This window comes from Onychomys torridus, chromosome 6, assembly GCF_903995425.1.
Source record: "Onychomys torridus chromosome 6, mOncTor1.1, whole genome shotgun sequence".
Classification (NCBI taxonomy): Eukaryota; Metazoa; Chordata; class Mammalia; order Rodentia; family Cricetidae; genus Onychomys; species Onychomys torridus.
The window spans coordinates 34,408,663-34,436,616 of NC_050448.1; the positions used below are offsets into that span (position 1 = coordinate 34,408,663).

General features: G+C 44.9%; 1 protein-coding gene across 9 annotated transcripts; it reads left to right on the top strand.

The window, feature by feature from the left end:
- Spart (spartin) lies at positions 1-27,917 on the top strand. Of its 9 annotated transcripts, XM_036190037.1 has the most exons (11): positions 408-558; positions 666-868; positions 3,331-3,422; positions 4,782-5,584; positions 8,601-8,798; positions 11,594-11,770; positions 13,540-13,663; positions 16,921-17,115; positions 17,614-17,772; positions 17,901-17,991; positions 26,896-27,917. In XM_036190037.1, the coding sequence occupies exons 4-11, from the start codon at positions 4,784-4,786 to the stop codon at positions 27,179-27,181; spliced, it is 2,031 nt and encodes a 676-aa protein (XP_036045930.1). In that variant the 5' UTR covers positions 408-558; positions 666-868; positions 3,331-3,422; positions 4,782-4,783; the 3' UTR covers positions 27,182-27,917. The 9 variants fall into 9 exon arrangements, with proteins under 9 accessions (XP_036045928.1, XP_036045933.1, XP_036045936.1 ...); XM_036190035.1 differs by lacking the exons at positions 408-558; positions 666-868 and adding an exon at positions 1-124; XM_036190040.1 differs by lacking the exons at positions 408-558; positions 666-868 and adding an exon at positions 1-124 and having other exon boundaries at positions 3,370-3,422.
- The last annotated feature ends 37 nt before the right edge of the window (positions 27,918-27,954 follow it).

Consider the following 27,954-nt stretch of genomic DNA (forward strand, 5'->3'; position numbering starts at 1 on the left):
CAGGCGCGGTCCGACGTGGCCTGGGCCTGGCGGAGGCCGGAGGGCGTCGGACCCGACCCCGCGCGCTCTCACTTGGCTCTCGGGGCCGGAGCGGACGGCTGGCCTGCCGTGCGCCTTCTGGAAGGTCAGAGTGGGCAAAAGCTCAGCTCGGCGCGGGTGTGGTGACGCGTGGGCGGGGCCGGACACCGAGGGCGTCACGCGGGGCTTTGTGAGCCGGGATTTAACCGGGGACACGCCGCAGGCTCAGGGGGCTGCGGCCCGCGCCACGCCGGCATCTTGCAGGGAGCCCTTCTGCCGGAGAAGTTTCCAGAAGTGCTGCGGAGGGTATTCCAGCTAGTACTGAAGGAGCCTTCGCCCTCCCTGCACCTCCCCACAGTGCTGGCCCCCGGAGCGGCGCTCAGGTCCTAGATCCTCCCGCCCCAGGACGCCGCGCATCCCTGCTGCGGCTCTTCCCATCCCTGGCCGCAGCGTATCCCCTGGTCCTGCTTCTCCAGTCTCAGAGTCCCCTCTCATCCATGGTGTGGATCCTCCCACTCCTGATCCTCGAGTGTTCTCGGTGTGAGTCCTCCCATACCTGCTTCCCGCGACTCCCTGGTTCGAGTCCTCCCATCCCTGACCCCTGCCCATCCCTAGTGTGCGTCCTCCACGGTTCTCTCTCTCTCCAGACCCCACTGGCTTTCTCGATCGATTCCCAGGGCCTACAGCTTGCCCAAGGGTGGGCAGCTAGCTCCAGGAGCCACAGCACTGGAAATGCATGGCGTGGGGTTTTGCTCATTGGAATACACGGGTTACAGGCATCCAGCGTGTCTGAGGACCCCTGCGGCCTAACTTCGGAACTGGAAAAAGTTTCCTCCGGCAGTGCACACGGGTTTGTGACGCTGCATTATTGCGTTAGTGTACAGCTGGCTCTGTTTCTCCCGTGGTTATGGTATTTCTTGATGATCCTCGAGGTTTGTTTTGTTGGATTGTACACTTAACAGTTTTGCCTTCTAATTTTTATTATGTAACTTTTATCTCGATAAAATGATCCTCGGATATCTAAGAAGTTAGCAACTGTCTTAAAATTTACAGAAGCAATTGAACGAATGATGGGGCAGTGAGGAGTGGTCTTAGTCCGGAGGCAGGGAACTGCTCTTGTTTCCTGCTTTCCCGATTGCCTTAAATGATGGCTGTGGAGGACTTGTTTGAAACAGAAAACCTCTGTACTAATGTGGAATGTGGTGTGCTGCCCATGCGCAGTGCTTTCTGAAACATAAAGCTCGCTGGCAAGCCAGAATTGGGTAGGATGGTACAGGAGTCGAATAGAAACCCACCCTGAGTATCAGTCCCCCATGTTCCCCAACCGGGATAGTAGTAGGTGATGTAGTTTTTGGATCTTAGTACAGTCTCCTGACTGTGTAGCTAGTCATGGAATATTGTACACATCAGTGAGACTGAGTCTCAATTGTTTTCATTTTTTTAATGGCATATATCTGGGATGATGAGTAAGTTAATTAGCTTTATTCATCGTTCCATATTTCATTTAAAAAAAAAACAACAGAATAATGGGGCTGGCGAGATGTCTCAGCAGGTAACAGGTACTTCACTTGCAGAGGACCCAGGTTCAGCTCCCAGGGCCCATATCTGTGCTATAACTGCCTCTAACTCCAGCTTCAGGGGATCCAGTGCCTCTGGGTACCTACACTCCGGTGGGCATACCTGTCCCTCCCCACGTGTGCATAATTAAAAATAATGCACACAAATCTTTAAAAAGTGAAAACGGTTCAGAGGTCTCAGACTGCACGGTGACTGTGTGGCCTGTAAATGTCTACATGTAAGTTGTCAGAGTATAAATTAAGTGGCGCACCCTTCGCACTGCCCCGTTCAGTAACGGACCAGGCACGCAGTCTCTCGCTGGCTCTTCTCTTAAGCACCATTGTTTGCCATCATGGAATGGAACCGAGTTTCCAAGTATTTTGAGTCAGAATCTGACTTCTGCTGAACCTCATACATACACACATGTGGCTGTGTTTGAAATAGGTGCCTCTTAAGTCTTTTATCAGAACGTTTGAAAGGGCTGAAGAGGTGGCTCGGTGGGTAAAGAGCTAAGCCTGAGGACCTGAGTTCAAATCCCCCCAAACCTGTGTGAAACTCTAATCTCAGCCCTCTTACTGGGGAGGGGAGGCAGAGACTCCCCAGAAGCCAGCCTCTTCTATGGAGCAGGGAAAAAAATGAAAAAGCAGAAGACCCTGTCTTCCACAAGGTGAAAGACCAGGACACACACCCAACATTGTCCTCTGACCTCCCCAGACCCTGGGGCACGTGTCTGCCGACATTTCACACACACATTGGTTTGCACAAAGATAAGAAATGCTTAAAAGTTAAAAATCCACCATTGTTATCTAGAAGCAGGTTTTGGCTCATCATGATTTGGTGATCTGACCATCAAGCTGATGAAGCGTTGTTCAGTACTCTGGATTGGCATTCCGAAGACATTTCTAGCTCCACGCTTTGAGAATTAAAGCCTATGAAATCATAAACAACGGTTCAGTCTTCTCAAGACATAGAGCAAACAGTTTCCCTCAGCTTGGTTTAGTGTTTCATTCTAAGCACAGGAGCCCACCCTGCTGCCCAGAAACCACACACAGCCCGAGGACAGACAGCTGTGAATTTAGCCCAGCACTATGTAGATGATGCTGTTAGAAGGTTGTACACTTCTGAGTCCATGCCTCCTTGTGCCCCAAGAAAAATGAACGCTAGAACGTTTGCCCTGCGGCTTCTGGGAGGAGAAGGCGGTTGGGATGTGTGGAAGCAGCATTGTGATGACACAGCAGGACAGGGTCCCAGGGACAGGGCTGGGTGAATTTCAGCCGTGACACTGGGGAGGGCAAACATGGGTTTGTGTGTGGCCACTTGTCTGTGCTGTTTCCTGAACTGGGGGCTGAGAGTGTTCTGCCCACCACCATGAAGTTGCTGTGATCGGGCCAGCTTTTGGCCTGTCTGATTTTCAGGTGTGAGAAGCCCGACTACTAAAGTCTGTGGTGCCTCCATTGTGTAGACAGTTATGGGGACACTCTGGTGTCCCTTCATTGCTCTCCTGTCCTGAGAAGCTGTAAGGAGTCCACAGTGCCCAGCAGATGTGGGTATTGAGCATTTGCTGTGGGGTATGTTGGACTAGACACACACTTTGAAGTAGTCTGAAGACAGTACTTCCAGGCTGTCTTTGGAAGCATGACACAAAAGTCAAATACTCCACAAGTCACTTTTATACATTTTGGAATAATACTTCAGTTGTATTAGATAAATCAAAACTTTCATTGATATTTCACCTGTTTCCTTTTACTTTGTTAGTGGTTCCTGGAAAATAAAAATTAATTTTGTGGCCCACAGTGTAATCCTCCTGGACGAGGCTGCTACAAGAAGGCTTGTATTTATTTTGTAAAGTAAGTAATTCAACTTTCACCATGCACATAAAGAATTAAATATCTTTGTAAGCCAACCTCTCTCCTTCCTTCCCAAGGCAGCTTAGATCGCTTTTCTGACCCATTTCTTGGTGTTTCCTAGCTCTCGGCAGTATACTGACATTGCTGCTTTTCGGTTTTCAGTCTTGGGCATGGCAGTTAAAGCCTCACTCAAGAGGTTTTAGCTCCTTCATCTTGGCACACAAACTTTCCATCTACCCATCTTCCTGTTCTCTCAGTACGGTTTACTGCTGCATTTTGCTAACGTCAAGATCCAATGATTTCAATGTTGTGACACCAAGAAAAATAGAATATGTCCTGATTACTTTATGGGTTTTGTTTGGCATGTTTTACCTGACATTAATAATTATCTTGTTTTTTAATCTTTGTGATTTTTCATTTTTGCTAGTTAAATCCTGAATTCTCCCAGGGTTGTATAACTCTTTCCTAAAACTTAGAAACACACCAGACACTGTCAGTTTTTATTTCCTGAATGCTTTCTGACGTGTCTTCTGGTCTGATATGTCACCTTGGAAGCACCCTGGGAATTCCATCTTCAGCCCTGGGATTCCACTCACTGAATGAGAAAACAGGAAAGTGTGCAGTGGGCAAGTACCTGTGGCCCATGTGGCCCTGCAGCAAAGTGCTCTGCTTCAGCATGCTGGGGGGCTGAACTAACCATTCAGAGCACGTTATCATTCACCCCGGTTCCTCTAGACAAAGTCTTGGTTTTATTCTTACCTCCTGTCACCCATCCTTTTACCTCACTGCTCTCAATTCTGGGCATCTTCTCTAACTTTATAAACTTTTTCTCTCTCCATTGAGTTTACCTTCCAGCTATTTTAGGTGTGATTTCTAAAAGCTAATTTTTGGAGGGGGTGTCCTTTTGAGCACAGGCATACATTTTATCTTACAGATTTTTTCCCCACTTTGAGGTGAGCTGTGGGTGGTGGTGTTTCTCAGGAGCCATCACCTTGATTTTCTTTTGTTTGAGATAGGGTCTGGAGCTGACCAAGTATTGACTCCTAGCCTGCCACTGAGCCCCAGGGATCCACCGCCCCAGCCCTGGGGTTAGTGTGTTGGGAAGAGATCCCATGGAGCGGAGCAGAACTCTGACCCACCTCTCCAACCCCCTTTACAGTATTTTAGGACCAAGAACATTCATTTATCAACTGTCAAGTACTTACTGAATGCTTTCTCCGAAGGGTTGGGAATGCAGTAGTAAACAGGACAAAGATCAGTGAGGCAGGCCCTGTCCTTGAAATATAGTCGTGTAGGAAAAAGGACTAAGCACACAAACTGCTGACTGGGCAATGACAGGTGATGTTTCTTGCCTTGCAGGGATGGAGCCAGAAAATGGAGAACCTGCTGAGATTAAGATCATCAAGGAAGCATACGAGAAGGCCTTTTTGTTTGTTAATAAAGGACTGAACACAGATGAGTTAGGGCAGAAGGAGGAAGCCAAGAACTACTACAAGCAAGGGATAGGACACCTGCTTAGGGGCATCAGCATTGGGGCCGCAGAGCCAGGGTGCACCAGCCCGGCCTGGGAGTCTGCCAGACAGATGCAGCAGAAAATGAGGGAGACCCTTCAGAATGTCCGCACCAGGCTAGAGATCCTAGAGAAGGGCCTTGCCACATCTCTTCGGAATGACCTTCAGGATGTGCCCAAGTTATACCCTGAGTTCCCTCCTAAAGACGCATGCAAGAAGTTCCCAGAGCCAGATTTGGTTAGTTCAGGCCCCCAGCATGCTGACGTAGACGGGAGCACCTCTGCTGTAGGGGCCACAGGTGCTGCACCTTCTGCTGGGCCCTCCCCTTCACCCAGCTGTCCTGCTGAAGCACCCCCAGCCTACACCCCCCAGGCTGCTGAGGGTCACTACACTGTTTCCTACGGAACAGACTCTGGGGAGTTTTCATCGGTGGGGGAAGACTTCTACAGGAGCCATACCCAGCCGCCCCCTCTCGAGACCTTGGGACTTGATGCAGACGAACTGATTTTGATACCAAATGGAGTGCAGATCTTTTTTGTAAACCCTGCGGGAGAGGTTAGTGCTCCATCCTACCCCGGGTACCTGCGCATTGTGAGGTTCTTGGATAATTCTCTGGATACAGTTCTGAACCGCCCTCCTGGGTTTCTCCAGGTAAGCTCTTTGAAGCAACGTGTGAGCATAAGCCAAGAAACGGGAGCACACCTCATTTTGGTTGATGTTTGTAACACATCCAGGATAAGAACAGAAGAAAAACGATTCTACTGAGTTCTGCACACATCGTGTTTGTGTTTGCTGGGATTTCTTTTGTTTTTAATGTTTGAAAATTTGGTCTTGGTTTTATTTCGTGATTGATTTAGGACCTAAGAGAGCTATTTTTTATCTGAAGAAGAAATGTAGTTATTTAAATTTCAAAGGGAATTCATGTGAATTGTGAGAGTTTGTACCTGTGAATATCCACAAATCAAGACCCACCTGGGGGTCTAAACTGGCCTAGAACCACTCAGTCAGGGCCAGATCTTGGGGGATCTTTTTTTTTTTTTTTTTTTTTTTACCACGTCTGAAAGTGTTTTCATTACAGCTGAAGGGTGGTGTTCCTGGTATATTAGAGCAGACAGAGAAATTTCTCAATGACCATACAGTACCCCATCAAGAGGAAAATTATCCATCCCTGAACCTCAGTCAGGCCAAGGCTGAGAAGCTCTGACCTACAGGGCTAAACTGCAGAGAGGCTGACCAGAATCCAGTTGGTGAAAGAGGACTAATGCAAAGCAAAGTGTGTGTTGGGCATTGCTGTGGGCTGAGCGGGGTCTGCTCGGGTGCAGTCAACAGCAGTCTGCTGTGGAAAGGTTGCATGTAGGTGCCGGGAGATGGACTCTTGAAAACTGGGGCACAGTGTACATCATGGGTTTGTGCTGCAGAGTCCACTGTTTAAACAAAGCCATTGCCTGTGCCCAGGGTCAGATAAGGAAAGTTAGCTAGGCACTGGCCGTCTGGGCTCCTGATGCTGCTTTGCCCTTGTTCTTACGGAAGCCAACTTGAAAGTCATTTAGCAACAGTTGGAAACTAATCAGCATGAGGAAAACAGATTCTTGGGGCACAGTCCAAAGATTCATTACTGGACTAGAAGAGTGACTCAGTGATCTTAAGGAGGAAGCCTTAGGTTAAAGAGCCTGCTCATGACTGAGGTTAGGGAGGCTGCAGAGAGTTTCTGCTGGTCTGGTAACAGTGTTGCATAGTCCCGGACCTCAGAGCTCTCGGGATCCTGGAGGTGCCAGAAGGGAGCACTGGAAAGATGGCCTTTGGCTGCAGATCTCAGCTGCGAAGATGCTCAGACGCCACCAGTTCTTTGTCTTGTCTTACTTGATTCAGTTTGGTTCTCAGCGTTTTATATCCCTTGTGTTTGGGTCCTAAATAAGTAGAGTTGCATCCCACGTTTAATTAATTGGCTGTCAGTCACATGTTACCTATTTGTAGCAGTGTTCTGAAGAGTTAATGAGTGTCTACTGAATGTATTTATACTACAAAAACAAACAAAACCGGTAGTCACACAGTTCTCTATTAGAAATTAGGTAAAATCTCCTATTCACTAAAAGTCATTATTAGCATATTTAGGACATGAGAGTAAGGTTATTTTCAATAAGCAGATTTTCTAATACATATTAAATAAGTAACTACTTTTTTTAAAAAGTGGTTTCCCAAGTTCCCTGGCATCACTTCATACTTTAGAAAACATTGTAGTTAGCTTTGTTCTAAGCTACCTGAATTTTACTATAGTAAACATTGAGGGCTTTTGAGATAGAGAAGAAAATCCGTTTTTTAAAAAAAAAAAAAAAGCATTTGAAAGTGTTTGTCAGGCCGTTCCCAGGAGACAAGTCTTGAGCAGTGGGTGTGGTCTTTGCCATTATCTCCTCTGGCCAGTAGGGGGTGCTGTGTCTGAGTTCCCTTTGTCTCAGTAGATTGACATCATCCTCAGGATTCTTCATGGTGGATAGTGTTCTAAGGTTGGGGCAATTAGACTTGCTAGAGAGTGTAATACACGAGAAAGGAGTACATTTAGGAATTCTGATTTGGATAGCCAGGATATGAGCTTACGCCTGAGTGTTGGGACAAACTGACCTCCCCAGGTGGCACTGCAGTATCATTTGGTTTTAGTGTCACGGTCCCTAGTGGCATACAGTGCTCTGCTGTGTCTGACACATCGGATTCTCTGCATTTGGCAAAGCAAAACCTAAGTAAAGTAATTGCTCTGTACATCTGACACAAAGTATGTGCTCCCGTTCAAGTTGTACTTTCTAGATGTCAGTCAGTGCTGAGAACTTAAGTGACCTGGCTGTGCCTCCATTTTTGTTATAAAATGACTGAGATATACCATTTTCACAATGGAAATGTCCTAATTGTTCCTATGGATGAAGAAAACGTGGTATGTGGATATGGTAGGATACTGTGTACCACAAATACAACTGGGGGTCTTTCTGTTAAGTGAAAGTAGCCAGACACAGAGTCAGGTGTCACAGATCTAAAGGCTGAGCGTGGAGTGATGGCTACTAGAAGCCAGGATGTGTGGGGGAAGTAGACGGGGTGAGAGGAAAGGGTTAATCAGTGGGTACTAAATTAGGAATGGCCATCTGTGCTTGTGTAAGGTACAGGATAAATACTTGCTTCGAGAAAAGATTGGCGTTTTCACTATGAAGAAAGGATGGCTTTCTGAGGATGTAACGTGTTTAACTTCATCAAAACATTACTGGTTACCTTGTTAATATGTACAGTTTTATAGTTTTATTTACCAGTTAACAGTGAAAAGAACTAGCCAGTTTGGTAGAATGCTGTGAGTATTTAATGGATCGTTAGATACTGTCCTAGGAAATAATTGAGAGCCATAAAGGGATCTAATTAGAATAATGGCCCTCAGTTACCCATCTTTTATCTAAAGCCGGCATCATCTCTAGTCAAACACGGGCACTGAAGGCCTCCAGCTATAGACTGTGTTGTGGAGCGTTTGCATCAGTTTTTAGTGCAGGAAGATCAGGATAGATGGCTTATTTAAGTGGGGGTTGCTGATGGTGGGTCTGTAAAACCTTAAAATGCAGCAAACTCTGATATGTTTGCTTTCAAGGTGACAGTTTCACGGAGAGCCATTCACTGACTGCCTGCTTCCTCTGACTTCCAGGTGTGTGACTGGTTGTACCCTCTGGTTCCAGATAGGTCACCAGTTCTCAAGTGCACCGTGGGAGCCTACATGTTTCCAGACACCATGTTACAAGCTGCGGGGTGCTTTGTGGGGGTTGTTCTGTCGTCTGAGCTCCCAGAAGATGACAGGGAGCTGTTTGAGGATCTGCTGAGGCAGATGTCTGACCTTCGGCTCCAGGTAACCCGGATCCTAGATAACACCAACTTTAACGTGAACACCACTGCTTTCAAAGACCTGTAAGCTTCAGGGAGATTTTTCCTTCTTCTTGACATTGAGATGAGAGCTGTCTGCCATTGGTTGTTCAGATTGTAGGCATTAGGGTTAAGTTCACCGTGGTGGCTGTTAGCCTCAGCTGTTCCGCCTGCCTGCTCTGCCTGTGGTATTCCCACTCTCACACGGGGTCAGTGATAATGTCCACCTCACTGGGCAGTGGTGGGAACTAAAGCTCTCACTGGACAGCTAGCCGGGGCTCATGCCCAGTGAATGGTGCCTATTCACCATTGTTTCCAGTGAGGTTGGCCTAACATGTAAAATTTTGAAGATAATTCTGCTTTAGTAGATTGGGACATGTTAGATGTATGAATGGTATTTCAAGAGAGATTTTGGTGGATACCATGTTCTTTATCCTCATGGTGAATGAAGGCCAAATAAAAAGTGATGTGTGGCCCCTGTACATGTTAATTCTTGTCACCAGAGGGAGAAGCCTTTATTCAGTTCATGCTTCCAAGGGGTTTTTAGACCATGCTTGCTGGCATTGTACTCCGACATGACAAGAGACTGGCAGAGGAACACTGCTCACCTCATGTCAGCCATGCAGCAGAGAGAGGGAGGGAAAAGCCAGGCACTAGAGTCCCTTCAAATGCACACCCCCAGAGGCCCTCTTCCTCCAGTTAGGCCTGCCTTCTAGTTCCTACCAGCTCTCACTAGTCTGGCCCTTGTCTGTCAGGACATTACTCCGTTGACTCAAGTCAGCACCCTCGCAAGCCAGTCCCTCTGAGTGCCAGCGTCCACCCACTGCAGACAGAGCCTTTACCCTTAGCACTGGAGCCTTTGGGGGGCACTTCCTATGCAAACCATAAAAATCACCAGCAAGCCCCCTTATTTAGCCCAATTGCCCTGTCTGTTTGTCACCAAGGAGTGAGCTAAGTAAGTGTGTTGGAGCTTCCTTTTTTTCAGTCTTTGAAAACTGAGTATTGATAGTTACTTGCAGCTAAATTTGGTTGGTAGCATGGCAATGCAATCTTTTGTTTTCCTTTAGTTGTAAGTATTTGGGTTCTTTTATTAACCAGTTAAAATGTGTTCAATAACAGAGTGTCGTGAGCAGGGACAGGAGAATACAAGGATATAGCTATGTAGACGTGCATGTGCGTGCGTATGCTTGTGCGCGTGCATGTGTGTGCAGTAACTTAGTGTTAACATTAGCATAACCTCTGAGTGGTGTGGCCCTGCCCTGTGTCCACAGGAAGGCGTTTGGAAAGGTTGGAAATGGTTGAGTGGCCCTGGCCACCTCCCAGCTTTACTGCTCACCTGCTCTGTAGTTACTTGTTGCTACACCAGAGCACCTGACAGGCGCAGCTGGAGGAAGGGAGGTGTATTTTGGCTCACACTTGGAGAGTGTGACCTGTCATGGGGCTGAGGTGTGCACGGCAGCAGGAGCCTTGAGGCACCTACAGTCAGGAGGCAAAGAGGGGTGAATGCTGATGCTCGGGCCCCTGTCCATTTTATTCAGTCAGGACCCAGCTCATAGGATGCTGCTGCCCACATTTAGAGTAGGTCTTCCTGCCTTCCTTAACGTAACTCACAATAATGCCTCACAGATGTGTCCATGGTGGTGTTAAATCCTGTGAGGCTAAAAGGGTAACCACCATGCTCACTCACTCAGTAATGTGTTGGTGCTCACAGGCCTAGTATAGAACACTTTTGCCTCCACGTCTGTGGGCCTTCACCATCAGCTTTAGGAGAGAAACTAAGTAGACTCAGGGTTACAGGATGCTGCTCTATGGAATCTTACTCTGGCTCTATTTTATTTTTTGTTTCTGTGCTATTACAGAATCACAGTTGTAAATCACAGAGTATTGGCTCTGATTTTTACATTTGAGCATTTGGCTCATTCAGCAGATATGTACCTCCACAATGCCTGTGGCATTAATTGCAGACACTTGGCTCTTCCAACAGTCCAGTGCAGTTATATACAAGCTTTGTTCATTCCTTGCCTTTGAACACATTCTCATCTTGGTGGATCTCCTCAGAGTTATTACTGCATTAATTAAATCCCAAAGTAGCAATAGCTACTTAAAGGTCCCTTACATGAACAACTGCTAACTGTTGTCTTTTATACCTTCTCTTTGAACTTTACTGTCAGCCACATTGCATAACCCAAAGAACTCAAGAGGCTTAAGTTTTGGTAAGGAAGTGAAACCGAAGTTTAGATAGAAGAAAGCGAGGTCTAGGGTTGTGGCTCAGAGGTAGAGCACCTGCCCTGGGAGGCCCATCAGGAGAGTGGACCCCAGAACCTGCTAGAAGCTGCACACAGCAGCACTGGCATCTGTAATCCCAGCACAGCAGCACAGCAGCACAGCCCTGTCCAGCTAGGGGAGCAGAGGCGGGAAGAGCTCCAGGAATCCAAGGCATGCCTGGCCAAACAGCGTTCAGGAGACCCTCTCAGACAATGGTTGTTTGAAGGTGAGGGCTGACACCCAAGACTGTCCTATGGCTGTCACATCTGCTTCATGGCATGAGGACACATGGCTAGACACGTGGATAAGCATACACATGTGTACACACACACACACACACACACACACACACACACACACACAAAGGAAAACATAGCAACAGTTAATTATCTCTACAGTCAGACACTGGTATTTGAACACGTGTGTTCAATGGTTCAGCACATGGTGTGGTATACCTGGAGGAAGTGTCCGTCCTGCAGAAGCCAGCTGAGCTAAGCCTAGTCCTTTGTGCTCCAGGCAAACTGGAATAGAGCAGAAGGAGAAGATGAATTCCAAATCCCTGGGAGAGCAAGTCACCCCTCTGAGCCACGGAAGGAAGCTTCTGGCACCGATGTCAGGCATTCGGGTTCTTCAGGTTCTTCATTAGACCAAGGCAGCAAGGATGCGCGCCATAAAGGAAAGCGTGGGAAAAAGGCAAGTTAAAAAGGCCGTGGGAAGTGTGCACCCACACTGCCAAGCTGACAAGCTGAGGGCCATACATCATAACAGCGTGTCACAAGCTGCTCACAGCCGCAAACAGGGTGACCAAACGTTTGTGCTCACATCACTTTAAGAGAGACCTTGTGTTTGGGACGGACTCTTCAGTTTTTCAAAAGATTTTCATTTTTACACTAAGGACCACATACTTTTTTCTTTTTCTTTTTAATGTTCCCTTTGCTTGTTGGCTGAGAGCTTGCTCTGGATTTTCACTCCTTCCCCCAGAATATAATAAGTAAATGATGATTGTCTGTGAAATTGTGGAGAAGAAAAGACCATTCTACTTTTGCTCTTGTAAAACATTGTCTTAATTATTCTACTATTCCTTGTTGATAACTTCCAGTTAAATTTTATTACATACATTATGTATCATATGTATGGAAAATCTTAGTCCTAGTATTTCTAATATCTGCAGAGCTGAGCACTGCCTGTGACCTCAGGCACCCACCAGATCCCATGCAGATTGGGGAGCCACACACTCGTTTCCTCGGGGCCTGGGCAAGAGTGGGTGGTCAGTGGTTTGTTTATTTAGTCTTGGCAATATGATAGTCAAGAAATTGTATTTGAGAATATTGTAGTTTCGTTCATTTTGTTTTGGATGATGTTGGGTGCTCTGTGTACTATCAATTCCTTGCTGCCCATTTTTACTATTGGGCCATTAATCGTTTTTCTTCTGAGTCTCCAGGAGTTTTTGTATATTGGAGACATTGGCCCTAGTGATACAGATTTTCTTTGGATTTTACGGGCAGGTAGTTACCCCCCCGCCCCCCCAAGAAGAACTGGTTTTTTTTGGGAGGTTTCTGTTTTGCTTTGTTTGTTTATTTGTTTGTTTGTTTGGTGTGTGTGTGTATCTGTGACAAATTCCATCACCCTCTTGTTTATTTGTACGTTTTAAGCCAAGTTCTCTGTAATCTGTCGAGCACAGAAAACGTTTTTTGGTTTTTTTATTTGTTTGTTTGTTTTTTTGTTGTTGTTTTTTTTGTTGTTGTTTGGTTTTTCGAGACAGGGTTTCTCTGTGTAGCTTTGTGCCTTTCCAGGAACTCACTTGGTAGCCCAGGCTGGCCTTGAACTCACAGAGTTCCGCCTGGCTCTGCCTCCCGAGCGCTGGGATTAAAGGCGTGCGCCACCACTGCCTGGCGAAAACCTTGTCTTTTTTCAAGTTATTTTATAACACTTTGAGGTCTCTGTTATCCTGTTTCTGTGTTCTTAGAATGAGTGAACTTGGCTTTGAGTTTGGGTGTTGGCCAAAATCGTTGTGGTTGTCTGTGAAGTACTGGTATTTCCATTTAAGTGGAATGGTGGGTCATTGTGTCTCCAGATATTCAGGTTCCAAATTGAACTTTTTCTTCTATCAAAACCAGTTTACTTACCTGCTGAGTCATTTAATCTCTTAACCTGACAGTACCATATACATGCAACTTCCAGTGGAGCTGTCCTTATGATTTAGGTCATCAGCTAGTGGGAGAAGGCCACGGGCTAGCGTGGGTATGCCTTAGTAGATGCTGTGTTGGAGTTCTCAGCAGTGAGACTTGTTTAAGACCAGAACCTGTCAGTTTTGTGGCACTTATGGTGTTCCTTTTATTAACAAGGTGGATGTTTTCACTGACCCCAGCTAGTGTTTGTTGATAGTTTATTATATAGTGCTTTCAGTTTCCTTCCTTTGTATTCCACTAACCTTTGCACTTTGAAACATTCTTGCTGTTTAGACAAAAGATACTTCAAGTGAAGAGGTTAATTTGAGTCAGATTGTGCCCTGTGAGCCACGTTCAGAAGAAAAAGCCAAAGAACTACCTGAATGGAGTGAGAAAGTGGCCCACAACATTCTGTCAGGTATCACAGAGCTGTTCATTAACCCCCATCGAGTCAAACCTTGAACCAGTCCAAGTGTTGCTCGTCAGTTTGTATATGTTAAATAACTGATAAATACTGACAGGTAGAAGGGTGGGGCTTCTGAGAAGGCTGCACGTTGCTGTGTGTGTTCCTACAGGGAGCCCTCAGCTATCAAAGAGATGTGAGCATACATCATGGTCCTGTTTCTTGAGTTCTCATCCTCTCTCCCCTCCCCCAGTGCCATATTCTGGGGTTCCTGTTCTCTCAGATCCCCATGCTGAAGTGCCAACTCCAAAGTCACAAAATAGAAGGTGAGGTCTTTGAAAAGTGACTGGGCTGTGATGGGGAACCTTTGTGAAGGGGCCCAGGAGGCCGCCTTGCTTCCAGTGTCCTCAGGACTGCCTTGCCAGCACCCCAGTCTTGAACTTTCCAGTTTCAGGTCACAAGAAACAAATCTGCTGCTTATCAACCATAATTTTGCAGTGTTTGTTACAACAGCAAAGTCTTAGACACCTCCCAGGAAGAGTGAAAAACTGCTCCTTCATCTGTAGAAGTATAGTTGCTTTCTGCTGCTGTAGCAAAATACCAGAGGCACTCACCTTTATAAAGACAGAAAGGTTGTCTCATGGTTCAGGAGGTGGCAGTACATGGGAGGTACCTCTCTAAGACTGCTGGACTGGAGTAGATGGGAAGCCAGGGAGTAGCAGCAGCAGGGGCTGAGGTCCCATACTTCCCTTTGAGGTAATAATGCTTGACTTAAGTTCCCATCATTAGGTCCACAGTACCTGCCAGCAGTACCCTGACCTCATGTAGTCTTCAGATCACAGAGAGAGTCCTGCATCCATGCAACTAATAATTTGATGGGGTTCAGGATGATGGAGTGCAAAGATAGACCACTTACAGACTTGGGGGACACATTAAACATGAGAAGAGGAAACACATGGCATGTGATTGGGGAATCAGTAGCCCCTCATGTGCCACTAACCTCCCCTGCCCCATCTAGATATTGAATATCAAAGCCCAAATACAGAAACATCAGTGTTCTAAAATTATTTCTTATGATAAAATAATTGAAAATGTATTAGGAAGTCAGATCGGTTTCCCCTTAAGTTTCAGCTCCCTTCTGCCAGGAGAGGAAGCCATGGTTCAGGTTTTCTATTTTAGTACAAGAGGTTGATTTCCTTATGTCAGCAAAAGTGAACAGTAGTCCAGAAACTGTAGTGGCGAGGTTTGATCTAGATAAGTCAAAGTTATCACCAACCTTTCATTCACTCAGCAAGCATTCATTTTTTTTTTTCTATCTATTATGTCAGTATTACTGAGGGCAGACTATGGAGCTGTGACTAGAAATAATCGATATTTATCACCACACATGTGCATAAAGGCTCTAAGAAGCTGTCATGAAACAGGTGTTATCATTGGTTATGGTGTCTCTGGGTTCACCCTATGTGTCAGTATCATGTTCTTGCTTGGTGACAAGGCTTTGAGTATCCAGGTTGGCTTCCCTTAGAGCAGTGACTTTTCATGTATCTCAATTCCATTTATTTTTCATAGTCACAAAGGGATATTTTTTTGTTGTTGTTTCTTATGGTTTCATATAGTCCTAATGATAGACTCATTTGTTCTATTGCTTTTTATTTTGTGATTTTTTTCAGTCTTGGTTCTTCAAATTCAGCTTTAAAAATCCCCCCCCCCCAGCTTTTTAACCTCTAAGTCAAGAAATCTAGACACTTTAAAAAAAAAAAAGATTTATTTTTAAAAAAAGATTGTCTGCTGTGTGTATATGTGTGATGCACGTGCATGTGAGTGCAGTATCCTTGGAGGCCACCAGAGGGCATCAGATCTCCTGGAGCTAGTTAGAGGTGGTTTTCAGTTGCCAGGCATGGGTGCTAGGAACCAAATTCAGGTCTTTTAGAAGAGCAGCATTCTTTTAACTGCTGGGTACACCACCCTCACCCCTCCCACCCCCATTTTAGGATGGACATCCTCAGGCCTTTGTTCTTCTGGGACTCTCCTCACCTGGGTGGTAGCTGGTCCTCTGCCAGCACTGCTTCCTGTGTGGTCTTTGGGTAAGAGATGAGAGGGGTTGAGTGAGATAAGAAAAAGAAAGTTTCCTCATGAGTTACTACACCCCACTTTGAATTGGTGATGCCTTGAACAAATGGCTGTGATTTTCCTGTGCCCTTGTGGCATTTTCTGCTGCAGACCTGGAGAGAGTGAACGCGGTGTTTAAGGGCCTTTTGATCTGGAGCTGGTTGTAAATGAGATTTAACTGCAAGCTCTTGGAAGGATGCTCCTCTTGCTTCTCTGTATTTCTCCAGCTCCTTTTTTGCATTGCCCTCTAGCTCAAGACCTCTCTTCCCTCCTACACAAGGCTCGGACATTGTGATGTCTCTGCGGCAACCAACCACTTTTCTAGTTCAGGCTGTGGGAAGCTAGTAAAGCCGAGGGGCGGCATGCATGCGCCCCAGGGTCAGCTGCTGTCCATGCTGCCCTGTCTGTCAGTGTGCTGAAGCTTTTGTCGTTAGGTGCAGCGTGCTGAAGAGTATAGGATAGAGAAAACAGGATCCCCTGCCGAGTTAATGCATGAATCTAAAGCAAACAAGAGTCTTCAAAAAGCAGGTTCTTTGCTTTCTGGCTTGAATTGTCTTTCTCGGGATTTCACAGGGGAAATGATGCCTAAACTAAGGTAGAAAGACAAGAGTGCCTCATTCCTCCTTCCAGATGCTGCCTTAACGACCCCAATTCAGAATTCAACATCAGGGTCTGATAATAGAAAAGTGTAATCAGTAGCAGATCCCTGCACACTGTGATACAGCTCAGAGTAATGCAGGATTCTGGCCCAGAAGGATGTGTGATCTGAGTAAAGGCTTTGTTAGAAAGGGCTTCATTCAGGCCACAGAGATGGTGCAGTGTTTAAGAGCACTAGTCACTTTGCAGAGGACCTGGTTTTGGTTCCCAGCACCTTCATGGTGGCTCACAAGCACCTAGAACTTCAGTTCCAGGGAATCTTCCACCCTCTTCTGGCCTCTTTGGGTACTGCATGTATGTGTTGTACATACATTCATGCAAACACTCACATACATAAAATAAAAATAATTTTTTTTCAATAGAGAAAGATTTATTTCAGGAAGAAACTGTAGGTATGCAATTAGCACATTCATGGCCCATTTAGGATCTTTTCTGCTCATGTTATTAAAAGATTTAAAGATATAACTAGCCCTAATCTCTGCAATTTTAAATTTCCCTTGTAAAAGGTGCTTCCTGGGTGAGCTGGGGTTTAGTCAAAGGTGCTGAATTTACTGGCAAAGCAATCCAAAAAGGTGCTTCTAAACTCCGAGAGCGCATTCAGCCAGAGGAGAAACCCGTGGAAGTGAGTCCGGCTGTCACCAGGGGCCTCTACATAGCGAAGCAGGCGACTGGAGGGGCGGCGAAGGTCAGCCAGTTCCTGGGTAAGTGCCTGGGCGGCCTCTAGGCTAACGGAGAAGCGCCCGATGCTCCACACTAGGCTAAATGTTTGCCCACAGCTGGGTCTCACAAGGAAAGAGTGGAGAAAGAGTATGAAGCAGCTGCCCCTCCCCCACAGTTAAACCCGCAGCTGCTGCAGTGGTTCTGTGTCTGTCTCCCCAGGCGACACTGTAGAATCACAGCCCCAAGGTTTGTTTTTATAGAGCTGTATCAGTCTTCAGTGGATTTCCATTAAATCCAGTAAGATTGTCTTTTCTGACACTAAGTCTTCCTTGAACCACAAAAATTAAAGTGGATGGTTTTCTTTCTAACAGAAGTCCATCCAAGGGTCAGGGTTTCCATAGATACAACAAACACAGCTAACAGACACAGTAACAATCCTGCAGAAAAGCAACTGTGGATGGCTGATGGAGAACTGTGCTTGACACGGTGGTTAAAATCAAGAGAACCGTTTCCCTGAGTCTTTTCTCTGTGGTTGTTAGTTGATGGTGTCTGCACAGTAGCGAACTGCGTTGGCAAAGAGCTCGCTCCACATGTCAAGAAGCATGGAAGCAAACTCGTTCCAGAATCTCTCAAGAGAGACAAAGATGGGAAATCCACTCTGGATGGCGCCATGGTTGTGGCAGCGAGTAGTGTTCAAGGTAACAAAGGCCCTGGGCTTATTTTGTTCTTTCATTTTTGTTGTGTTTCTGGGAGGGCACTGAACTACCTGAGAAACTCGGGCAGGCTGTATGCCTTAAGTGAGACTGACTTTTACATACATTTACAGGATTTTCAACTGTCTGGCAGGGATTGGAGTGTGCGGCTAAATGCATTGTCAACAATGTGTCTGCAGAAACTGTGCAAACCGTCAAGTACAAGTAAGTGCAGCTTCATTGTAGAGGATAAATAATTCTCCTGTATCATCAACTCAACCCATGGCGGGTAAGATTTATGGACTTACTCTCTGTTAAATTTCTGATGAGCATCTTTTTTCACTCACTGTTTCCTAAATAAGGAAAAGGTTAGTATGCTGATTGAACTCCTGTGGCTTTGATTTATGCTACTAATTGTTATAAATGTTCATTGATGCAAAGAATGTTTAATTTTTAACTGCATAATTTTGATGGTAGTGTTTGCCTGAAGGAAAAAAATAAAGACTTGACTGGATTGCACATGATTACTAAGTTATGATTCCACTGCGCATTTATATTGGCCTAGAGAGATGTCATCTGTTTTATACATTAAGTAGGCAGGACAGAAATGGATTGGTACAGCTTATCTGATGTTGGTGGTGTGATTTCCTTCGTCTTTGGTTTGAGGGCTCTGCAGAGAGTTGACTTCAGTGTGCCCTACTGGTTGCTGTCAGACTCACTTCCCTTCACCTTAGCAGTGACCTAAAGCCTGTGTCCAACTCATAGTCAGGTGTCTTTGTCACAGGAAGCCCCTCAGCTCTCTGTCCAGTTTCTTGACTGGATGCAGTAAAGCACAGGAAGTCAGAAGCCTTTCACTCCAGACCCCACACAGTGTGCAGGCAGCAGGGTCCTGAGCCAGAGGATGACCCCAGGAGGACAGGCAGCAGGGTCCTGAACCAGAGGATGACACAGTGTGCAGGCAGCAGGGTCCTGAACCAGAGGACAGACCCCAGGAGGACAAGGCATTTCAAAGTGGTGAAGGAAGAGGTCCAGTGACCTTACTAAGGCTTTGGGGTGGTGTAGGTGTAGGCTGGCTTGTTTAGAGAAACTGAAAGGGGAAGTCACTCACAGGACTCCGGTGTCAACCATTAGATTTTGTTATGCTCAGCAGTTGTGAGGTGGAGCACATGGAGTTGAGTCAGTGGGAGGAACAAGCATCACCAACAAGCTACACAAAGACTCAAAGTTTAAACCAGGCCAAAGATGGCAGAATATCTGGTTCCAAACACTTTTGAGCAGCATACTTTGGTGGTTATTAAAGAACAGATGCTGGCTTTGGGGTGTCTTCTTGTTTGAACTTAGGTTTTTTATCAGTGTGTATTGTACAAACCCGGGTTTCAGTGTGACATTTCACACGTTCATGGAATGTGCCTTTGGTCATGTTCTCTTTCTTCTTTCTGTCTGAATCAGAGAAATTGGGGTCTAAAAACTAAATCTAGTGGGGTCCGAGTTGTTTGCTTAGCTTCACATAAGTTTGGATCTTCCTGTTTATGAGAAAAAGGAGCAGTAGGCCTGGAGCAATGGCTCAGTGGATAAAGTTCTGCCTTACAAGCCTGAGAAGTGGAGTTCAGATCCCCAGACCAACACAAAGCCAGACAGGCATGGCAGCCCCTTAGAAGGGGAACTGCAGAGATGGATTCCCAAGACAAGCAGTCCAGCAAGATGCACTTGGAGGTCTCTGGGTTCATAGAGACTCTGCCTTAATTTCTAAAGTGGAGAGTGATCAAGGAACAGGTAAGCTTCAGGCCTCTACATGCATGTACATGCAAACATGCATACAACATGCACATGCAAAAATGTAATATTAATAGTGGCACTATTTGAGTTCATATTTAATGTATTTGGACTGTATTCAGGGTTTCTCATATATATTTAGCATTTCTACCACAGTTTTGTAAGGAAACTGTGGAAGGAAACTAAACATTAGAAGTTAAAGAGCTGTTGGAGTTTACATTTCCAGTCAGGTGGTGGAGCTGTGGTATAAACCAAGTGTCTGTCAGCAGGTCCCCTACTCTGCTTACACTCAGGGAAGAGTGCTGAGCCACCTCCCTACTTGGTGAATCATTGGTACAACGTCTGTGCTCTGGACTGACTTCTGGAACCATCAGTCTACCTTTATTTAGATTGCTTTCAGTTTAGATAGTACTAAATTTAATTTCCATCCTAAATTGTTCTTTCAGTGCAGGGTATGCCTTTAACTCAAAGCAACTTGACAAATTAGATTGGGTGTCAGGTTTACTCAGAGCTGAAAACAAACACAGAGTAAATTATTACCATTTCTTAGCACAGATATTGGAAAGTGAAAGTGCTTGTTAAATTTTCTCCATAAATGTATGGATCATTAGTGAGGAGATTGTTGTGATGAACAAGGTACTTGTCTTAGGGTTTCTATTACTGTGAAGAGGCACCATGACCATGGCAACTCTTACAAAGGAAAACATTTAATTGGGGCTGGCTTATAGTTTCAGAGGTTTATCATCATGATGGGAAGCATGGCAGCATGCTAGTCCATTATCATCATGGTCGAAGCATGGCAGCATGCAGGCAGACATGGTGCTGCAGAAGGAGTTCTACATCTGGATCAGCAGGCAGCAGGAAGAGAGAGCGACACTGGGCCTGGCTTGGACTTCTAAAACCCCAAAGCTCAGCCACAGTGACATACTTCCTCCAATAAGAAATACCACTCTCTATGAACCTATGGGGGACATTTTTATTCAAACCCACAGTATTTTAACAGTGGTCCTGGGTGAATTCATTCCTGTGATGCTCTATATTAGTATTTTATTCTTTTCTCCAAAGAGACATGGTGTGAATAAATAAAGCAGAGTTACCCAGCATTGAACTTGTGACCGTAAGGATGATTTTTTTTATTGTAACAGTTATTTAATTTATGCAGTTAGAATCTTGGGAAGAGGCCATGGGAGATTAAGGATTTGACCCCAGCATTCCAGATTTTGTACCTGTGGAGGTCCAGAAGTAGAAAATATCTTTGACAAAACATACGGTTGAGTCAGCAGCAGCTTAATGATAGAGTGGGAGAATAGAAGAGCTATTTGTAAACTTCTTCATTTAATTTAGTTATTTATTTAAATTTATGCTTCTGTATCCTTACATCTATGACACTGCAGAAAGGAGAGTGAGTATTTACTTGTGTCCCACTGATTTTAGTGTGGTGAAGAAGCTGTGTCCTCCTGCCTGTGGAGACACTGCTCGCCTACCAATTTTCAAGTCTGCCTACATTATATGCATTGTGCCTGGGAGGAGAACAAATACTTTATATGAGCTTCCTTACCTAGTGTTTGCTGGTGTTTGTAAAAGAATTTCTAAACAGTCTTATTAAATAAGAACCACAGAGCCAAATACAGGGGTGCAAGTCAAGAGATCAGAGCAATAGCGAAGAACCACAACTAGCCTCAGCTTACCACCACAAGGTAGCTTGCCCAGAGAGAGCGTCTTCCCATCTAACCTGCACGTTTATTGCCTTCCTGTTCTGCCTTCTCATTGGCTCTAAGCACAGCCATATTACTTCCTTGTCACTGTCTGTCTATACAGACCTCCAGGTCTCTATGGTTGGTACTGGGATTAAAGGCTTGTATCACCACGCTTGGCTGTGTCCTTGACCACACAGAGACTCTGCCTGACATGTGATCGGATTAAGGGCCTGTGCTACCACCACCTGACTTCTGTTTATGGCTCACTGACCTCTGATTTCCATGCAAACTTTATTTATTAACATACAAATAAAATATCACGTTTCAGCACAAATAAAATATCACCACAGGTGTTGGGTGAGAAAGTAGGAGGGACACTGAACCTTTTTAGGTGAATATATAGACTTTTTGGTCATTTACATTAATACCTTGGTCTCAGTTTTTTAGATTTAGGCAAGTAAAGACCTACAGGAATACTGGAAAGGCATAAGCAATTTAGCCCACTGAACTCAGCTGCAGCAGCTGCCCGCCCACTGAATAACCCTCACTCCAGTTTAGCTTCCAAAGCCGCAGAGGCACCTTAGTTTTGCTCTGACTTTTTCAAGAGAATGATGTCACTGCAGAGGTTAGGTATGTTTGTATTTTCTCCTGGCAGAATTTTATCTCTATCTAGATGTGGAAAAATAAGCTGAGCAGTGTTTTACTGGGAGAAATTTACTCCCAGATGGCACTAGATTATATCGACTTGCTTAGAGTAAAATTGATTTAAATGCCCTTAAATTCCCAGAGGTGTCACCTCCAATGACGGATGCTGTAGTCTCTGAAATGAGATCTACATGCATCTGTGTAGGAGTAGTTGGTCTCCTCTGTTGCATGCAGATCTGTACAGATATTGAAACAGCACCGTTGTGCCAGCCTCTTGTTTTTCCTTATCTGGGCACTCGGTTCTTGAACAGTTCTGAATATGATTTCCAGGCCTTTCATTCTCTCCATCACTTGTCATTTTGTTAGTGACAGGTTTTAAGTTTGTCAGTTTTCTAAAAGGAATCAGAGTTGACTTGGGTGTTCTAGATCCATGCTGATAAGACAGGTGCAGAGGGGCGGCTTCTCTTGTGTTGGTTATGTTCTGCACTCGCTAAGGGACATAAGACAGTGTAAGTTTTGGATAGCCATTACTTTACTGACGTATATCCTATTTGACACTTAAAAAAATAGCCCTTTAAGATCTAGACCTGTGTTTAGTGCTGGGAATGAACTCGGGGTGCTGTTCGTGCCTGGCAGGGCTCTTCCACTCAGCTTCATCCAGCCCCACATCTGTGTAAGACCTTTCCTTTATGCTGCTTACTTTCGACCCATAACTAAGTTGATGTTTCATTTTCTGAGCAAGTTTTGTGGGTAAAGTCTAATTGCATACCCATCCTGACTGGTTTTGCCGCAGTACTCAATACTTATTAAAACCAGTAAGTTAGCAGTCTGCATGCAGGCCACTCAACAGTGATCTCATCTCACTCACTCCCAAGGCTTGTTGTCTTCCAGCCGTGTTCATTACAGACCCTTGTTTCCTGCATAGTGTCATTTTCTTAGGATTTCTATTGCTGTGATGAAGCACCATGACCAAAAGCAAGTTGGGTGGGGGGAGGGTTTATTTGACTTATGCTTCCATATCTCTGTTCATCATTGAAGGAAATCAGGGCAGGAACTCAAACAGGGCAGGAACCTAGAGGCAGGACCTGATGCAGAGGCCATGGAGGGGAGCTGCTTACTGGCTTTCTCTTCATGGCTTGCTCAGCCCATCAATCACTAATTAAGAAAATGCCCTACAGGGTTGCCCACAGCCCCATTTTATGGAGGCCTTTTTTTAGCTGAGGTTCCTCCCTCTCAGATCCCTCTATCATATGTCAAGTTGACTAAAACTATCGAGCACAGTCATCTATGCCTGTGGCGGTCACTCCTACCTCTGCACTGGTAAGTTTTGTCTATTTTTTACCCTACTCTCCAGCTCAGTCCATGCCAGTGTAGACTTTAAGGCAGCACATCCTGACCGCACTCTTGTGGTCCCACTTTCACACAGACCCTTCCCTTCTTGTCTGACATGCAGCCTGTTTCCTGCCTTGTATCCTACTGCACTCGGAGTCGGAGGGATTTGTGGAAACATGCATTTGGCCATTCCATTCCTTTGCTTACTTTTCCCTCCATTGCTTTTGTGAAAACTTAAACTCCTTAGCTTCACCCACATGGCCTTCCTAAACTAACCACAGCCTGCCTACTTTCACTAACTAGGTGAATATGATTTGTTTCTCCTTGAGATACTCTAGGTCACTATTTCTGAGCATAGTACTGAAGGCTGCATATTGCCTGATTGACGTGAATGTCCTGCTGAAGCACTAACCTGTAAGATCTCGACTCGCTGCAGTGTTCTGTCTCTGGAGATCAGTGAACACATCTGAACAGCTCTGCTTCAAATCACACATTAGACCCTCTGACTTAGAATGTCTTCACAGTCACGTTATTGTCGTTCAGTTGTGGTGTTTGTCAGCAAAGTATAACGGAAGCTGTCATTTACTAAAAGTCAAAAAATCAAACCAAGCTTTATGTTCTTACCCAGATCCACGCTTTTGAGGAGTTTTGAGCAGTACATTTTGAGTTGAAATACAGTAAAACCCTGAGTGGTTAATAACCTAGGGAGAGAGGAATAGACATTGTTAGGAGAATTGTGTATAATGGATATTAAAGCTGACAAATGAGGACATGTTAAAAAAGAAGCACAGCAAGTGAAAGCCACATAAAGTTTATGGCTCAATACTTCAGTATTTTCTAAGTGATTTCGGGTATATCTATTTTATGAGCTTTAAGTGCAGAGATGGGGAGAGTTGGCCAAAGTCTTATGACCGGTTGCTTGCACAGTAGTGTCTGATGTCTTTCCCTGACTCCCAGCTCAGTGTGAGTTTTCCACATTGGAGCAGTTGTTGAAGCCTGAAGAAAAAGTCAAGAGACTGAGACACTCATTCAACACATGAAGGATGCTGTAGCTTTTAGAAGTACTTTGCACACAGAAATACCATGTTCCATGAGAGGAGTCAAACTGCTGAGCTATTCAGAGTTGGGCATTTATACATGTGGACAATTTCCTGTTCTTGAAACAGGACGGTAGTTAAACTCAGCATCGTTTCCATGTGGCCCCCACAGTGAAGTATCCTCCAGGGTATGTTCTGCTGCCCTTGTATCTTCTCAGGCTTGGCTTTAGGGGTTTACTGGTTATCATGTCAGGGTTTGGGTCACTTTTCCATACTGACACTCACACTTCGTTCTTTCATTGAGTCGTAGCTGGTGGGTCTGCTTGAGAGTTTCCATGGCTGCAGTGTCTCTTACAGAGCAGCCGATACTTCAGATGCCGAGGGGTTGCAGAAAGCAAGAAAGTCCCCATTCCAGGATGGTTCTGAGATAGGTTTTGGCTGGCTGTGGGTTCTGTTGATTGTAATTGCTAATTCCATGCTGAGGAAAAATTGGGGCAGCCATGTGGGCCACAGTAAGATGACTGTGAACTTACAGCACTGAGTTGGAAAAGCCAAGGAGTCTCAAGCCCGTTCTGGTCAGGCAGGCTGGCAGTAGATTCCTTAAAGCAGATCAGTGTTTGTATAAAATGTCCAGGGCTGGCCCTAAGTGCCAAGCCTGGCCACCTGAGCTCAATGCTGCACAATGGAAGAAGAGAACTGACTCCTGACCTCCTCACATACTATGACACATACCCAAATAAATACATAAATAAATAAATGTAGTAAGTCCAGAGGTCACAGCCCTCTCCGTGAGATTTCCTGTGTAGGGAATGTGAACCTTGGCTTTGGCTGTTGTTATACAGGTAGGCCTTTGTGGGTCAGCAAAGCCTTAAAAGCCTGTCATCAGGACAGGGCCTGGGTCAAATATGCAGTGGGGAGGTGGTTTGTAATATCCTTGTATAATTCAGATATACTTTCTCAGAGACGCAGTGTTGAAGACTTAGTACCATTTGTCAGTACTAAGTATTTTTGTATGCTTTTACAATTTCTCATGTATCCTACTATGCATTTTCATTGCTGTATGTTCATTGTGCATAGCAGTACATTTCATTATGACATTTCCATGCATGCATATAGTGCACTCCTAGATTGTCCTTCTTGTCCCCCCCTTTCTTCTTCCTTATCCCTGGTAGACTCTACTTTTCACTCTCGAATTCTCCACCTACCTCAGATTCCACGTGTAAGAGAAACGATTCAGCATTGGACTTTGTGAGACTGGCTTCTCTCACTGAACATGCTTCTCCTCACTTCTAACAACAACGTTCCACTTCCTTGTTGATGAATTCAGCTGGGTTGTGTTTATAGCTTACTCGTTTTCTTTCTCCACTCATCCAGTAATGGTCACCTGGGTGATTCTGTCACTTGACTACGACAAAAAGCAGTGATAAGCATGGGTGTACAGTTGTCTGGGCAGTGACCGGTTCCACGCCGGGTGAAGAATCTGAGACAGGTCAGGCATGGTGTTACCTGCATGTAATTCCAGCAGTGGAAGGCAGAGGCAAGAGGGTTGAACTTGCAATCAGCCTGGGCCGTGTGGGGAGGAGGAGAGTGAAGAAAGAGAGGAGGGAGATAATGCCACAAGTGATCATATCATTCCTTCATTAAACACTTCCTAGATGCCAGACACTCAGAAGCCCAGGGTACATTTGTGAACAAAGCAAAGATTTCCCTGGGCAGTAGGCTTTATATTTTAGTGAGATAAACAAAGATGTAAACAGTTGTCATTAATGCATTCTATGGTGTGTAGAAAATGGTGAGCTATGGAGGAAGAAAGGGCAGTCAAGATAGAATTGGTAGTCAGTGAAGTGGGGTGTGTGGGCCAAGGCCATCTGAACAGGTTAGAGTCTAAGGTGGCAGTGACTGCTCAAAGCAGGGCGGCATCGAGCTGTGACATGTCTGGACAGAGACCCGACTCAGCAGAGGGCCAGGGCTTCTGTGTACTTGGTGGGTGTTAAAGACAGCAAGATAGCCAGTGAGTTAGCAGTGGACTGGGCTGCCAGGAGAATGTCACAGGACCTCCTGCTCAGATGAAAATCAAACACTTATGGGTTAAGGAGCATTTGTGATAGCTGCTCATGGTGAAAGGGCATTTGTGATGCTGGAGGTTAGGGGTCCTGTAGATGATCGTGGTTAAAAGGCATTTGTGATGCTGGAGGTTAGGGGTCCTGTAGATGCTCATGGTTAAAAGGTTGTGATGCCGGAGGTTAGGGGTCCTGTAGATGCTCATGGTGAAAGGGCATTTGTGATGCTGGAGGTTAGGGGTCATGTAGATGCTCGTGGGTTAAGAAGTACCTACATTTGTTATTTTGAGAAGTGAAGTGGAAATTTAAACAAATGACTAACAATGTTTTTAGTTTACATTTAAGGTTGTTTTTTCACCATTTTTATTACTATTCTAGCTAGTCTTATCTTCACACACTTTTTGTTTTGATAAAAGGGGAGATGCAGCTTTGTAACTGGTTTTTATTCTCTCCCAGGTCTGCACTTATTAACTAAATTGAAACCTAAGCTTCAGCTTTGCTTTCAGGAATGGCACAGAAGTCAATCAGAAGAATGTTTTCAGAACTACTGTTTATGTCATTGTTACATTCTCACCTTTTTTTAAGGTATGGGCACAATGCAGGAGAGGCTACCCACAATGCAGTGGACTCCGCTATCAACGTCGGCCTCACTGCCTACAATATTGACAACATTGGCATCAAAGCCATGGTGAAGAAGACTGCCAAGCAGACGGGACACACTCTTCTGGAGGACTATCAGATCATCGACAGCTCTCAGAAGGAAGGCCAGGGAGGAGCAGCAAGCACAGATGTGAGAAGAAACACGGAAAAGCAGATGGAGGAAGAGGAGGAGGAGGAAGAGAAGAAAGGGGCAAAGAAGAAAGATAAATAACCAGAGTTCTGGAAGTGACCTACACCAAAGCCTTACCAGATGGACGAATGTGAACAGCAGATGTGGATTCTCCACACAAGGACCAGTGGTTTCTATGTATTCATTGCTACAGAGTGACTGTCGGAAGTTTGGGGCATGTATCCACTTACAAGAAAAATAATCAGTATTCTTACATCTGGTTCTAGAAATATGCAGTTTATAGTCTCAATACATTTATTTTCCCTTAAATGTAGCTATTTTTGCAGTTAAAATAAAGCTTATAATATATGTAACTTAAACTTAATGTCAATCTATTTTTTATATGTGCTAGCCTTCAGAAAGCAAAGTAGAAAACTATACATGATTTCACAGCCACATGAATTCTGTTTATGCTGAGAAGGAATGATTTAATGACTAAAAAAAGACTCCTCTTTTTTGCACTAATGGTGGATCTTTGAGATACCCAAAAGAATTTTCAGTATATAAGCTAAATGAAACCATGATCTCAAAGTATGATCTTAGATAACGTTGTAGAAGGCTTTCTTATGCAGGGAAGAGCCTGGCCATGAAAGTGCCATGAACTTCTGTAATGTTATCTCTTATTTGCTAGATCTCCTGCCTACTAGGAACCAAAATGGCCTTTTGATTTAAACTGAAGAAAATGCTTCTTCCTGTCTTTAGGATTGAGAGTAGGTCATTGTTGATAGAGTGATTTTTTTTTTTTTTATTAATTCTTTGAGAATTTTGTATGTGCATGAAATGTGTTTTGATTATATTCTCTCCCTAACTCCTCC

What these genes read in the sequence shown, in the direction of transcription:
- Spart (XM_036190035.1), top strand. Translation starts at nt 4,784, where the DNA reads ATGGAGCCAGAAAATGGAGAACCTGCTGAGATTAAGATCATCAAGGAA. An exon ending in GCCCTCCTGGGTTTCTCCAG is followed by an intron (nt 5,585 to 8,600) that starts GTAAGCTCTTTG and finishes TCTGACTTCCAG; the next exon opens with GTGTGTGACTGGTTGTACCC. An exon ending in TGTCTGACCTTCGGCTCCAG is followed by an intron (nt 8,799 to 11,593) that starts GTAACCCGGATC and finishes TTTGTGCTCCAG; the next exon opens with GCAAACTGGAATAGAGCAGA.